Below are 13,951 nucleotides of genomic sequence, written 5' to 3'. Positions count from 1 at the left end.
TTCTAATTTCTATTCAATGTTTGTGTAGTGGGAAAAGGCTTAATTGGAACCCACACACTGCAATCATCTCCAAATTCGATTAATAACTACTGACTTTGAAGATCATTTTTCACTGTGACCTTCCAACTAGCACTTCGGGCCCCACAAATCTAAACTTGAACCTAGCACTGATGAAGGAACTTTACAAGAGCAGACTATAACCCACTTTAATGAATGTATCAAATGTGAGAGCTCTGAAACTCATTCAGCAAACTGGGGATTAAAACGCTACATTAAACGGATCTTGTAGGATTAACATCACACAAAGATAGACATATAATGAAACCACCCTGGGGTTAAAGCAACCCCAGCATGGTGTATGGCAGGGGTCTTTACAGTAACAGAAAAGGCCAACACCTCTCAGTTAAAATGTACAAAGGACAGAAAGGAGATAGTCACTTACACTGATGAGTCTCCTGACCTCCACTTCAAAGTGCTTCACTATGGTCACTTATTTTGGCACTTAAAGTTGTACAGGACTTACGTCTTCAACTCCGAGTTGCAGGAAAGAATAGATTGAAGCTCCCAGTCTTGGCAAGAAACAGATAGGTTTGGTTGTGTTCCAAATAAATGCAAGGTTTTTAGAGCAGGGAGGAAAAAGGCCCCTTTCCCAAAACGTTTGGCACTTCTATCCCTTCAACATGTCAACAATAATGCTAATGGAAATAGTTGAATCTGGCAACACTAGAGGTGGCCTAACAACATTAACTTGGTTGCCAAATGAGCAGCAATAATAATGCGGCCATAGACTAGAATGTTGAGTGTAGCTAAAGCTGACAGTTCATCAGATACAGAAAAGCTTTCAGAAACTAGAAAGGCAACTGATGTTAGGATTGGTGGTTCATCAGAGATGGCTGACAGCAGAGGTTGAATGAAAAGATCCACTTACTCCCTCTTCTGTATAGAAGCTCATAAATGATCCTTATGTTTCATGGTGCTTCACAAAGTCCTGCAGGAGAAAATACAGTAATGATTTTCAAAAATGTAATCTTATCTGAAGAGTAATGAGTGCTATACAGTACCTTCCTTGAGGCCTTTGGCATCAGACACCAAATTAAGGATCCCGTGATCCTCCCTATAGGAGAGTGTTTTTCATGTTTGTGTCTCTTTTTTAACTGACATAGTATCATTCGCCATTCATACTATTTGGAAGGATTTGTATTTCTTCTTTGCATAGTGGTCCTCAAAAAGTAGTATTTTTCACCTCACCTCATCATTGATCGATGTTAGTGAACTCTTCCTCCTGGTTACACTTTACCTAATAGAATATATTATATGTGCATTTTATGTAACACACCACATTTTTGGAACTGCATTTGGTGTGATACATATGTGTCCATTTGAGTGTGTTAGGTTTGAATATTTTGTTGTTTATTCTCCTGGTGCATGCAGCACAATAGCAACATTTGGAATGCTCTTATACTCTCTCCATCTCACGCAGTGCCTTTTTTCATGGAATTCTGCAAAAGCACAGATAGTATGTGGGTCATTACAACCCTGGCAATCGGCATTAATGTAGCGGTAAGTACCGCTATCAGGCTGGCCGTACTTACCGCCATATTATGACATTGGCGGGTTGGCTGAAGCCAACCCGCCAATGTACCACTCTGACCGCCACAGCGGTAACAGCCACTGGGCTGAAGATATCCATCTCCATCCCGGCAGCCGGCATTGTTCTGCCTGCGGGATTATGACCCCGCCTACCGCCATGGTTTTCGTAGTGTTCGTAACACAACACAAACCAATGGCGGTAGGCCATATCAGTGACAGGGAATTCCTTCCCAGTCACTGATAGGGGTCTCCCCTCTTCTTCCTTTCCAGTAACCCCTCCACCCACCCTACCATTCCAGACCCCCCTCACCACCCGCAACATTCATGCCCCCTTCACACACACACATACACACACCCATTCCCACATGCTTACACGCATGCATACATCCATTCACACACACATCCGCACACACTTTCAAACAGACACGCATTCACATAACACAATATTCACACACTCACACCTCCATACTTGCACACATGCATTCCGCATGCAACACACCCCCTCATCCACGCACACACAAACATTCACACACACAACATACCCCACCCCCTCCCCTGTCGGAGACCCGACTTACCTGGATGCAAGGGGTCCTTTGGCAAGGAACAGGATGGGGTGCTGCTACCGCCAGCAGCGCCTGCCAGCAGAACACCACCAGGCCATATTACTGGTCATAATACGACTGGCGGCTGTCTACTGGGTGGTGCTGCTGGTGCAGCAGCGCCACCTTACCGCCGTCCGCTGGCCTGGCCACAGCCGGGTTTCTGCCATTCTTGTGGCGGAAATCCAACTGTGGTCATAATATGGAGGACGGCTGGTAGCCGCGGCAACGGTCTTTTGGCGGCTGTCACCACGGCGGTAGGTGGTTTTACCGCCGATGTCAAAATGAGGGCCTATGTGTATACTTTTTGACTTTTCTGAAAGCAAATTCCAGATTTTCAGTTTGAAAGGAGTGTGTGATCCTAGCAAATGGCTAGGATCATTTTTAGTTGGTTACTGAATGTACCAATGAACTCGTGCAAATTACTTTTTTTTAGGTTTTATTTCTATTAAACTTTTTGTGTCAAAGTACCATGTCTTTATTAGAAACTTCTGCCCTTGTTTGCTATTCAGGGGTGGTTAGTGTTTAAAGAGCCTTTTATGAGTGTCCCGTTACTGGATATTCAGGACAGTTTGCTCACACTCTGTACTCTAGCCTTGGTTCAGACTCCAGCACTTCTGTTACAGAGTACAGCATTTTTCAATACTCTTCCTTTGTCTTTGGCAAATCAACAGCCTGAAAGACAGTGCTGAAAACATTCTGGGGCATATTTATACTTTTTGATGCAAAACTACATTAATGCAGTTTTGCATCAAAACGTTGCGCCATTCCTGAGCGCTAGCCGGGCGCCATATTTATGGAATCGAGCAAGCCGGCGCAAAGGGTGAGCTAGCGTAAAAACAAAATGACGCCCGCCGGGTGGAGTGGTGGTATGGGAGAAAGGGGTTTTGTAGCAAAAAATTACGTTAGGCTGGTTAGAGGCAAAAATATGCCTCTAACCAGTCTAGCATCATTTTCTGACTCAAAACCATTCATACCACATGACTCCTATCTTAGAAAAAACAGGGTCATGCCCACCACCCCAATGGCCAGCACAGGGGACCAGTGTCCCCTGGGCATGGCCATTGCATCCTGTGCCATGCATGGGGCCCCAGATTGGGCCCCCGATGGCACTTTAATTAAAAAAGAATACTTACCTATACTTACCCTACTTACCTGGGATGGGGTCCCCCATCCTCTAGCATCCCTCTGGTGTGGGTGGGGGTGTTCCTGGGGCTTGAGGAGGGCATTTGTGGACCCATTCCATGGTGTTCAACCATGGAAATGGGTCCACAGGTCCCCTAACGCCTGGTTTGACCCAGGCATTAAATAATGGTGCAAAGCAAGCTTCGCACCACTACTTAGCCCCTACTCCCACCCATGCGTCATTTTAGCATGGGGGATAAATATGGGGCTATGGGGTTAGCATCATTTTTTAGATGGGAACGCCTACCTTGAATCTCATTGACACAAGGTGGGCTCACACATCTAAAAAATGGTGCAATTTCCAATATTTTTACATTAGACCAGTCTAACATCAAAATATAAATATGGGGTTAGTTTTGCGCCGACTTTGCATAAAAATATGACGCAAATTTTGCACAAATGGGGTATAAATATGCCCCTCTGTTTTTGCTAACTCCTTCCATGTCAGAGAGATTAGAAGCTTGGTTGAAAGGGTAAATCTAAGGTGATAGTGTCTTTGGGGCTTACTTAGTAGAGAAGCATAAAAAGAGGTACTTGACCATTACTTGTACCTGTGTAGTGAGTGACAAGAGATCACTTTATTCAGTGCAAAGTCCTGTTTGCAGGACCACATCCCCCTGTGAAGGAAATCACCGATTTCCAGTTTACTGCCACAGATGGGAACAGGTTTCTGTAACTTGTCCTCCAATCCCTCAAGTGTCCTCAGTTAAGATCAGCAAGAAGACTTCTGGAGCCTGATGAGCCCAATCTTCCAAGGAAAGAAATACAAAACAGAGCAACAGATCCCCTTATACGATTCTGCCTGGGAGAATTGCAAGCCAGAGCAGCCCCTCTGAGAAATAAGTAGAAGTACTAGATGCCAGTGGACATTCTACTACCTCAGATAATCTCTTGCCTCAGGAGTCAATTGTCTTCCAATAGTCTAAAGAACCCATGAGGTAATCAGACCACTTTACACCCCATTCCCAGGAGAGACAAGTAAGCAGGCCTATGTTTGTGTCCATATTTAGTCACAGTTCAGGCCTGTCATCTTCTGGGCCTTCTATGATGCCAGGACCTCGGAGAACTCTCTGGATAGATACACTGCAATCAGACATCTCACAGCAGGACAGACTGAAGCCAAAAGCACAAAGGAATATGGGCTTTACCCTGTACAATGAGAAGAAACTGTGTCTCTGTGCTATTGTCAAAATCTTTTGATCCCAGTATTCAAAATTGCCAGCAATTTAAGTGAATAAATCAAAAGGGTTGAGACTCAGGACCGGGGCCATGTGAGTCTCATAAGGTGATGGCCCCTGTGAAAATAAAAGAAACCTTCAGAGGACAAACCATAAAAGCTTATTCAAATTCAATAATCATTACATAAGGATAAAAGTAGTTGGTTAAGCAAATTCAAATCAGCACCAATAATGCATCAAATAATGTGAATGCAAGAGGATCAATGCCAGGTCACCCTCCAAGCAAGTAAATATCCAAAAGTATATTTTAGAAAGAAGGCTAACATTTAATCTGCTCAGTTAAAAGTCAAGAAACTCTAAGTCTAAATCTATAGACAGAGTAACATAGAGTCTGCTTTGGGTGCAAGCAAAAACGTTTTGACACAGCTCCCTAAAAGGGTGCATTTTATAGATTTCATGCAGTGAAAGCCACACACTTGACATGGTGAGATCTGACATAATAGTACTGTAGTACTAAACGTACATAGACATAAACCAATGGCTTTTCAAGAAAGAATGAAATATCAAATAATAAAACATTTACAAAAACCTATGCTCACACATAATTATAGTAAGGTGTACACAGGAAATGAAGGAGTTAACATATCATTTGTAAAACAAATAAAACAAATACACAGTATAACTGATGAATGATTTCTTAGGCAGATTCGGGTTAAGAACCTTGAATTTGTCACAATTGTGGAAACATTCAGCACATGGTTTCGTTCTTGAGGATCACATTTCAGCTCTACAAGTTAGCAGCACAGTGGAGGAGAAATATGCATGTAGAAAGCTCACTCGTAATTTAAAAGCACATTTCTTTCTGTCACTGTAAAATTAATGTCAACTTAGGCTGACAAGGTTACTGTCATATTTATTAAAGCCTAGTGATGCGAATTAAAGCACATTTAAATCAAACATTAATTTATGGTAAATAAAAACATACTAACAAAATTCTACCTTTTTAAAAAAATTACACCACTTACTCCATTGTTAGTTATGTTTCCTTAATAACCAAGTTAGGTGTGATTTCATCATCGGGAATTCTTCTTGCTTGTTTTTAATTTTAATACTAAGTAACATTTTTATTGTTTTTAGACAAGTTAAAAGATTTAGAGGGAAGAGATATGCAAAAAGGGCAGCTTCTTGTGCGTTATAAATAATAATCGTGACCAAGGGCATTCCCAGATAACCACTCTCTAAGTGTTATCCTTTCTTTTTTCTGGTTTCACTTGCCATTTATACAAACTTGGGATTACAGCCCTCCCTTCCTCCATTTTAACCTAATTTCATCAGGTACATAGCATGTTTACACCTTACTGCACCCTCATCTGCTACTTTATACTTGAAGGATAAATACCTTATAATTGATAGGGAGTCTTTTTCAACTTCTCTGTGTAGTCCGGGTTGTTCCTACCCCAAAGTATTCATCGAAGGGTCAAATACTGACCACATGGGAACATTTTACAAACTTAACGTACCCGAGATTTCATTCGATTATGTTTTTAATTTCAGAAAACAATGGATATGAAAGTAAAACATGTCTTTTAATGTACGGCTGGTCTCTCAAGCACTTTCCTGCTTTCTGTCTCTACTTTTGCGCAAAACAAAAAGCATTACTATTTAGTCCACCTTTTGTTTGCTTTGTAACCGCCATCACTAAATGTTAGTTGTACAGTAAATAAAAGTCTTATTTAAACAGCCTCTAGCAAGCCACATTCACCATTGATACACGTGTTTTTTTCAACTATTTTACAGGGCCCATATTGCATATCCAAGTTTCCTCCATCACCCTTTTATATTCTCCTCCCTCCTTAGCCCTCGTTTTTTCAGGTATTGTTTCTCTTGTTCTCTGTCTTTTTCCCTCCCGCTATAATATTTCCATTTTTAATTTGTACAAGTTCTAGAATGCTGCTACATTAGTCTACCAATTATTCCATCCACATCTCTTGAATTCTGTTTGTGTCATTCAGTTCTTTTACCCAACTTCGGCACTTAAAGCTATTAACTTAGATGAACACTTGTCTCCCTTTTCGTTTTTGCATCATTCCTAGGTGTGACCAATGAACAGACAGCAGCATTCTGCATTGCTACCTGTCATTAGCAATTCATCCCTACCTGGAAGGAGTAGTTAGAAATGTTAACATATGCAGTTTGTATAATTTTAGTAAACAGGAGATTTTCTAAATTATACATTATGTGACCACAGAAAATTTTAAGTAGGAAACTGTTGCCAAATAAACGCACTAAAATACTATTATAGTTACTCCATATATTTTTAGTACATTATATTCATAATCACAAAATTAGGTGGAATTTTGTAATCTGCTGAAAAAGTAGAGTTAATTTAGCTAATTTACATTGTAGTACCTGATTCACTGTCTTTCAGGTTTTGAGGTGCTGGCCCTATTGATTCCCACCAACATTAACTCCAGTAGCTTTTATTTTTTGAGCGGATGTCATTATTACATTTAGCTGTACAGCTTTTATAGCAATTGAATAGAGTACCCTCTAACTTACTTTGGAACCCTTTTCCGTTTGAGCGTAAGCGTTCGACCACTTGTATATTTAAATATACTTCTGGGGGCTTCTAGCTATTTCATTTGTTAGTTTAAGTATTATTCAGAACATCTTGCTTGCTAGTGGCCAGTTTTTACCCCTCCTTTTTCTCTTTGGGAGCAGGGACCGGCTACAGTATAATTATGTTTTGTTGTGTTTGTTTGGTGTTTTTGAGACTTTTTTTTCTTGGTTTCCTGCTTGCGTTTCCCAAAGCTGCCTTTTTTCTTTGCAGAGCATTTTTTTTAGCTTTCAGTGTATTTTCGGTGTAACGTTGCTTCAGAAAACCGGTTTGTAAATTATGTTCTCATGTTGCTGACATTTTTCTTTCATTAGTATTTATTACTTTTTTGTTAACATCAGCACCGAGTCCAATTCACAGCCTCAGCACTTCATCTACAATCATGGCTGCCGCTTCAGGAGGCGCACAACTTTCTTTTGTTCTGCCCGGCTTGCTCTCCAGGCATTCCAAGATAAGTGTGCAAGGCTGATCGGGCGCATTCTTTTTGTGCGCTTGTTCACTTCCTCTCTACAGCCCGCAAGAATCTTCCTAGCCTGTGCCCAGCAGAAGGGCTGGGCCTGGTGCACGCTGGGTTGGATTCCTGTCACGGGGTGGCCACAAACTGAATCTGCCTCTGCTTTTCCATAGGCTGCGGAGACCGTATGGTGGCTTTTGTCACGTGGTGAGTACTAATACCTTTGGTAACTTTCTGCATTATCGCATGTGCTGCACACTGTGTCGGAGCACAGCCCAGCTTCTCTTGCCGGCATCTTGTGTGCGCTGATAATTAAAATATACAGGACCAGCTTGTGCCCTTCCTTTTTTCCCGCCACTCATTCTCCCCTTCAGAAAAGAGCTATATTGTTTATCGCTGCTCGGGTGTACATGTGCAGTGGACTTTTATTTTTTTGCACTATTGTGATCTGTAGTTTGTATTGTGCCCATGTCAAAAGTAATTAGGTTACTAGATTCGTCCCATGGTATGGGTATATCTTGTTCTAGCCTTCGGCTTGTGTTTAATAAATACAAGGCATTCTGGGAGTTGTAGTATGTGGTTAACTTAATGGAACGGATTGAAAAGACGTTACAGAAGGAGAAAAGTTGTACTTGAAAGCTGTTGACACAAAAATACCTGATAACCTTGCAAAATCGGCTCTGGACCTGGGGACACATACTCTGTCGTACTTCTCTGTGACGGGGTGATACCTGTGATGATGATGTCCAGGCTTTGACATGTCATGTAACTGTTCTTACGTGATATGGGCAAACTAGTAGCACAATTTCAGAGCACAGAATCTGTCACCTGTGCCTTCTTGTTAACTTTAACTGAAAGGGTTGGGCATGGCCAGAGCAGACACTGCGGTTTAATCATACCGGGAACAGCATTCAGCAAATACCGCCACAGATGTGAGCCAAAACATGCCAGGACGCAAAAGGATAGGAGGAGAACCATTTTCAATTTATATGTCAAGAAAAGTCCACTTAGGAATTTACAACGCTACTAGCTCTAATTGGAGCAAATGCAAGACCTATTGCATTGCAAATGCTGGTTGCTATTGTGATCAAGGCACTGAACACTCTCTCTCTGTCTCTCTCTGTCTCTCTCTGTCTCTCTCTCTCTCTCTCGCTCTCCTCGCTCTACTTGTCCCTCTCCCCATCCATTTCTCTCTCTCTCTCTCTTTCTCTCTCTCTCTCTCTCCCCCCTAGTTCTCCCTCTCACTCTCTCGTGTCCCAGCCCTCCTTTACCCTCTTTTTTGTATGGCAGAAGACAGTGGTTCCCAACCTGTGGTCTGGGGAACCCTGGGGGTCCGCAAAGCCTCCTCAGGGGTTGCTTCGAAAAGTAAATAGTATTAACAGGTTAATAAAGTGTATATGAATAAAGAAGCTAAATGTACAATTGAACATTTTAACATGTACTGTAAATGTCAAGTAATTTGAAATTTGGAGGCTAAACATTTAATTAGTATCCTCAGATTGATTTGTGGGAGCAGTGCAGGTGCATCAAACAGAATACAGTATGGACAAACTGTGGCTTCAACTGAATTTGGAAAAGATCCAACCTTCATATTAACATGTTTTTTAAAATGTATAATTGTGTGCAAATTAAATTAAATGTGTTATCATTTGTGTGTGTGTTTAATGAATGGTTGTTTGTGCATTTGTGTTTATTGTTTTGCACTTCAAATCATTAATGATGTTTAGGCAGTGGTCATGGCTTCCAGCAATGACTCAATGGGGGGAGTCCCCAGTTTCCAATAATGATTTAGTGGGGGGTCCCCAGACTCCAATAGTGATTTACTGGGGGGTCCCCAGACTCCAATAATGATTTAGTGGGGGGTCTTTGAGTTCCAGTAATAATAAAATCGGGGTCCACAGAAGTCAAAAGTTTGGGAACCACTGGTGTAAGAGGATAGGACACCTGCCCTTTTTTCCACTGTGCAATAGAAAAAAAACATGCAGCGGAGGAGGCATTAACTTTCTCTCAACTTACGTGAACTGCCAAATTCTGCTGACCAAGAAGGACTTTGCAGCTTCCAACGTCCCAATTTCCTGGTTGCTATTGAAAACACTGTGCTGGGACAGCTGCCATTCTCCTTGGACTGCAAAAATTTGCCAGTCTTCCTACGACCGTGGAGCTGACAGGCCCCAAAACCTTGTACGCTACTGAAAAGAGAGTGGAGAGGCACCGACCAGCTGCAATTAACCTTTTTCAAGATCCTTCTTTCAAAGCATATAGGACAGCTGCCACCTACCCTGGCTGCCAAATAGTGCTGACCAAGGAAGGGTGGTACATATTGCAACTGCCTGGCCAACCAGTTGTCTATGTATTGACCTATGGGTGACTATGTTTTGCAACAGGGTGTCTGAGTATCTGTTTGTCTGATTGTGATCATACGTATCTGAAGGTGTATTTGTTTTCAAAGCGTGATGGCATACCTGAGAGTCTTATGGTGAAGATAGGAGTCAGATTGTGTCTGCAGCTGTTTGAACATGTGTATGAGTATTTCCTGTTGTGTCTGTTGTCTAATTCTGTATATGGCTATTTGGTGCGTGATTGGGAAATGTGCTGTGGGTAGTGATATCTCTTGACAAGGATGGATGTTTGTTGACATCTATGGGTGTTTCTTGGCACATGCAGGTGTTTCATCATCGTCATAGGTGTACACTTGTGTTTTTGTTGCGTTTCTGTGAGTCAGTGTCTGAGGCATGCATGTTTGTTTGATAGTAACCATGTGTATTTCTTTTGTATTAGCTTAGAAGGAAGCTTTACGACTGATTTCTATATACTACACTCACAGTAAAATGTAGCCATTCTACTAATTTGCATATTGTCTGATTGTGATCATGAGTATCTGAAGGTGTATGTGTTTTCAAAGTCTGATGGCATACCTTGGTTTCTGATGGTGAAGATATGTGCCAGTTCCTGTCCACGGCTGTTTGAACATGTTTATGGGAATTTCATGTTGTGCCTATTGTCTGACCTATTATATGGTTTTGGTGCAGGCTTGGGAATTATGCCATGTGTGGTGATATCTCTGGGCAAGTATGGGTGTCAGTCACGGTTCTGCATGGAAGGGGTGGCGCAGCGCGGGCGGGGCAGGGGTGCTCGGGTAAAAATTAAATAATAAAAATATATTTAAAAAAAAAAAAATTATCTCGCTCTGCGCTGCTCTCCCTCGTCGCTCCAGACAGGCACAGGCTCCCAGCCTGCCCTGCACAAATCCTGACCCCTCTCAGTGCATGTCACCCCAGTGGCCCTGCCCCTTTTAAAGAAAAGGATAATAAACATAGCTTATTATCCTTTTCTTTGAAAGGTTTTGCAGCTGCCGCTGCTGGCGGGGGGGCAACGCTCCTCCATACAAATGGAGGAGACGCCCCTGATGGGTGTTTGTTGACATCTATGGGTGTCTCTTGGCATGTGCGGGTGCTTCATAATGTGCACAGGTGTATGATCTTGTTTTAGTTGCGTTTATGTGAGTTAGTGTCTGAGGCATGCATGTTTGTTTGATAGTAACCGAAGCTTTATGACTGCTTTCTATAATCCACAATCCTAGTAAAATTGAGCCATTCCACTATTTTGCATATTGCATGTCAGAGCTGAAGTAATGAATGTATTTTTTGATTGTTTTACTATGAAGTAAAGCCCAGAAAAATCAGCATGCCCATGGTTAGTAATACGCTGTTAAAACCTCCACTTTTTATTGTAGTGCAGTTGATAATTTGAAGATTATGTGACATATTGTCTGGGATATGTAGAATGATGCATTAGGATAAACTACTTCTTTCAATGTATTTAATAAAAAATCCAGAAGTATACAAAAGCCATGGCTATACCCACATAATCTGCCTCTCTTTTCTTTTGTAGGAAGCATTGCAGCCATTACGGTGACAGTCATCATTTTTGTACTATTGGTATTTGGAGGGGCTGCATACTTAAAGATCAGGTAAGAATCGTTCAGTTTACCCAAAATTCTCCCTCGTCTGTTATTTTAAATGTGGTTCTTCCACCCAGTGTCATTGTCAAGCTTTTGGGGGCCCTGCGGAAGATGCACTTTTGGGGCACCTGCTCGGACATTTTTTGAATTTAATAATCAATTTCCTGCTCATTCACATGAAGTCAACAATATTAAATTATATATTAAACTTTGTTGAACTATGTTTTGCCTGGAGCCCCAAAAATCGTGAAGGTGATACTGAGTATACTGGGTAGGAAAAGACAGATTCAGGGGTAAAGGTAGGCACAGAGGTTTCCCAGGGATGGCCGTGGATGGAGGCGACACTGGGCAAGTGTCCATTTTGCAGATGCCATGTCTTAGAAAACCTCTGCTCCTGCCAAGGGGTGTCTTTACCCCCAAAGCCAATAAAAGAGTCAGGGCAGACCAAGTGCCCTGTTGCAGAAATGTTGTACTGGTGTACTACAAAAGGGAAAATCCTTTAACATACTTTATACATATTGTTGTTTGTGTAATGGGAAGGACCAAACAGTATTAGCACATTATTTGAGCTGTGTTTAGATAGGCTACAGGTGTTAAGAATTAGAGAAAATAGATTTCTTCATTTTTTACAGTAAAAGATGGTACGGTCCCCAACCTTGTAACAAAACCAATTGATTGAATAAGTAGAAAAAATTAGTGCGCAGTCAGTGATAGCGTCTCTGCAGTTACGGTTAAGTCAGTGTTGCTATTAACAAATAACTTTTTCCATGTCATGATAATTTTGGCGCAGTGTGACGTATCTGCATGGAATTTTCAAAAAGAATACGTCATCCAGCTTGGGTTTGTTATTAAGGGTGGAGTCACATACCTCTTTTTAGGAGACAGATATCGGAGGGGGGTAAAAAATGTGACATTTCTCTTTTTAAATCCCATACTGATCTTTGTTATATGCAACAGAAAAACAGTATTGAACAGATTTACACCAAACTGAGAATTAAATTAGAACTTTACTAGTGTCTTTGCTTGGTTTGCTGTCAGTCTGTTCAAGAGTCTGATAAATTAGCATTACAGAAATGTTTTTGTTGCTTGAAAGGAGTTAAAGGTTTGAGACACCTGTACAATTAGTCTGCAAATTGTCTTTGAACCCAGGTTCGAGGACAGTTTGGGGATCTAACTATAGATTGGATGAGGGAGTTGTTTTCTCTTCATTCATTGCTGGTCCGCAAACTCTAAGGCACGTTTCTAGACCAGAATAATCTTAAGGCCTCCCAACAGAAGAAACCCTTCTCTTGTAGACCCAGTTACTGGTTGTGGGGCACAGCTACCATATCACCAAAAGGAATATGGAAAGCTTCATAAGGTGGCAGGGTGGGCATATCCTGACATCCAGGCCTGGGTTGAGCTCCTCACTGGCCCTTCAAAGTTTGATTATAGAATAAAGGCCCATATTTATACTTTTTGACGCAAAACTGCGGTAACGCAGTTTTGCGTCAAAAAAATTAGCGCCGGCTAACGCCATTCTGAAGCGCCATGCGGGCGCCGTATTTATTGAATGACGTTAGCCGGCGTTAGCCGCCGGCGCCGTCTGGTGTGTGTTAAAAAAAACGACGTACACCAGGCAGCGCCGGCGTAGGGGGATATCGGACTTGGGCGTCAAGAAATGGGGCAAGTCAGGTTGAGGCAATTTTTTCGCCTCAACCCGATTTGCGCCATTTTTTTTTCACTCCCAACCCCCATAGAAATGACTCCTGTCTTAGCAAAGACAGGAGTCATGCCCCCTTGCCCAATGGCCATGCCCAGGGGACTTCTGTCCCCTGGGCATGGTCATTGGGCATAGTGGCATGTAGGGGGGCACAAATCAGGCCCCCCTATGCCACAAAAAAAACTAAAGAAAAACTTACCTGAACTTACCTTAATGTCCCTGGGATGGGTCCCTCCAGCCTTGGGTGTCCTCCTGGGGTGGGCAAGGGTGACAGGGGGGGTCCCTGGGGGCATGGGAGGGCACCTCTGGGCTCCTTCAGAGCCCACAGGTCCCTTAACGCCTGCCTTTTGCAAAAGCGTCCGTACGTCATTTTTTTTGACCCGCCCACTCCCGGGCGTGAATTTTGCCCGGGAGTATAAATCCGACGCACATGCCTCGGAGTCGATTTTTTTGACGGGAACGCCTACCTTGCATATAATTAACGCAAAGTAGGTGTCCACGCTAAAAAATGATGCTAACTCCATGGACTTTGGCGCTAGACGAGTCTAACGCCAAAGTATAAATATGGAGTTAGTTTTGCGTCGGAATTGCGTCAAAAAAAACGACGCAATTCCGGCGCAAACGGAGTATAAATATGCCCCAAAATGTTCATATCACGGGGTCCA

The 13,951-nt window shown here is 42.3% G+C and overlaps 1 protein-coding gene across 1 annotated transcript in view; it reads left to right on the top strand.

Moving 5' to 3' along the window:
- PARM1 (prostate androgen-regulated mucin-like protein 1) overlaps nt 1-13,951 on the top strand; it is a 371,767-nt gene that overhangs the window by 287,356 nt on the left and 70,460 nt on the right. Inside the window, exon 3 of the mRNA XM_069230292.1 lies at nt 11,515-11,593. Within this exon, the coding sequence (XP_069086393.1) occupies nt 11,515-11,593 (79 nt within the window). The remainder of the gene's footprint in view (nt 1-11,514; nt 11,594-13,951) is intronic.

Source organism: Pleurodeles waltl, chromosome 1_1, assembly GCF_031143425.1.
Source record: "Pleurodeles waltl isolate 20211129_DDA chromosome 1_1, aPleWal1.hap1.20221129, whole genome shotgun sequence".
Taxonomy (NCBI): Eukaryota; Metazoa; Chordata; class Amphibia; order Caudata; family Salamandridae; genus Pleurodeles; species Pleurodeles waltl.
The sequence above is the reverse complement of the archived record's forward strand: the minus strand, read 5'-3'. Positions and strand labels throughout refer to the sequence as shown.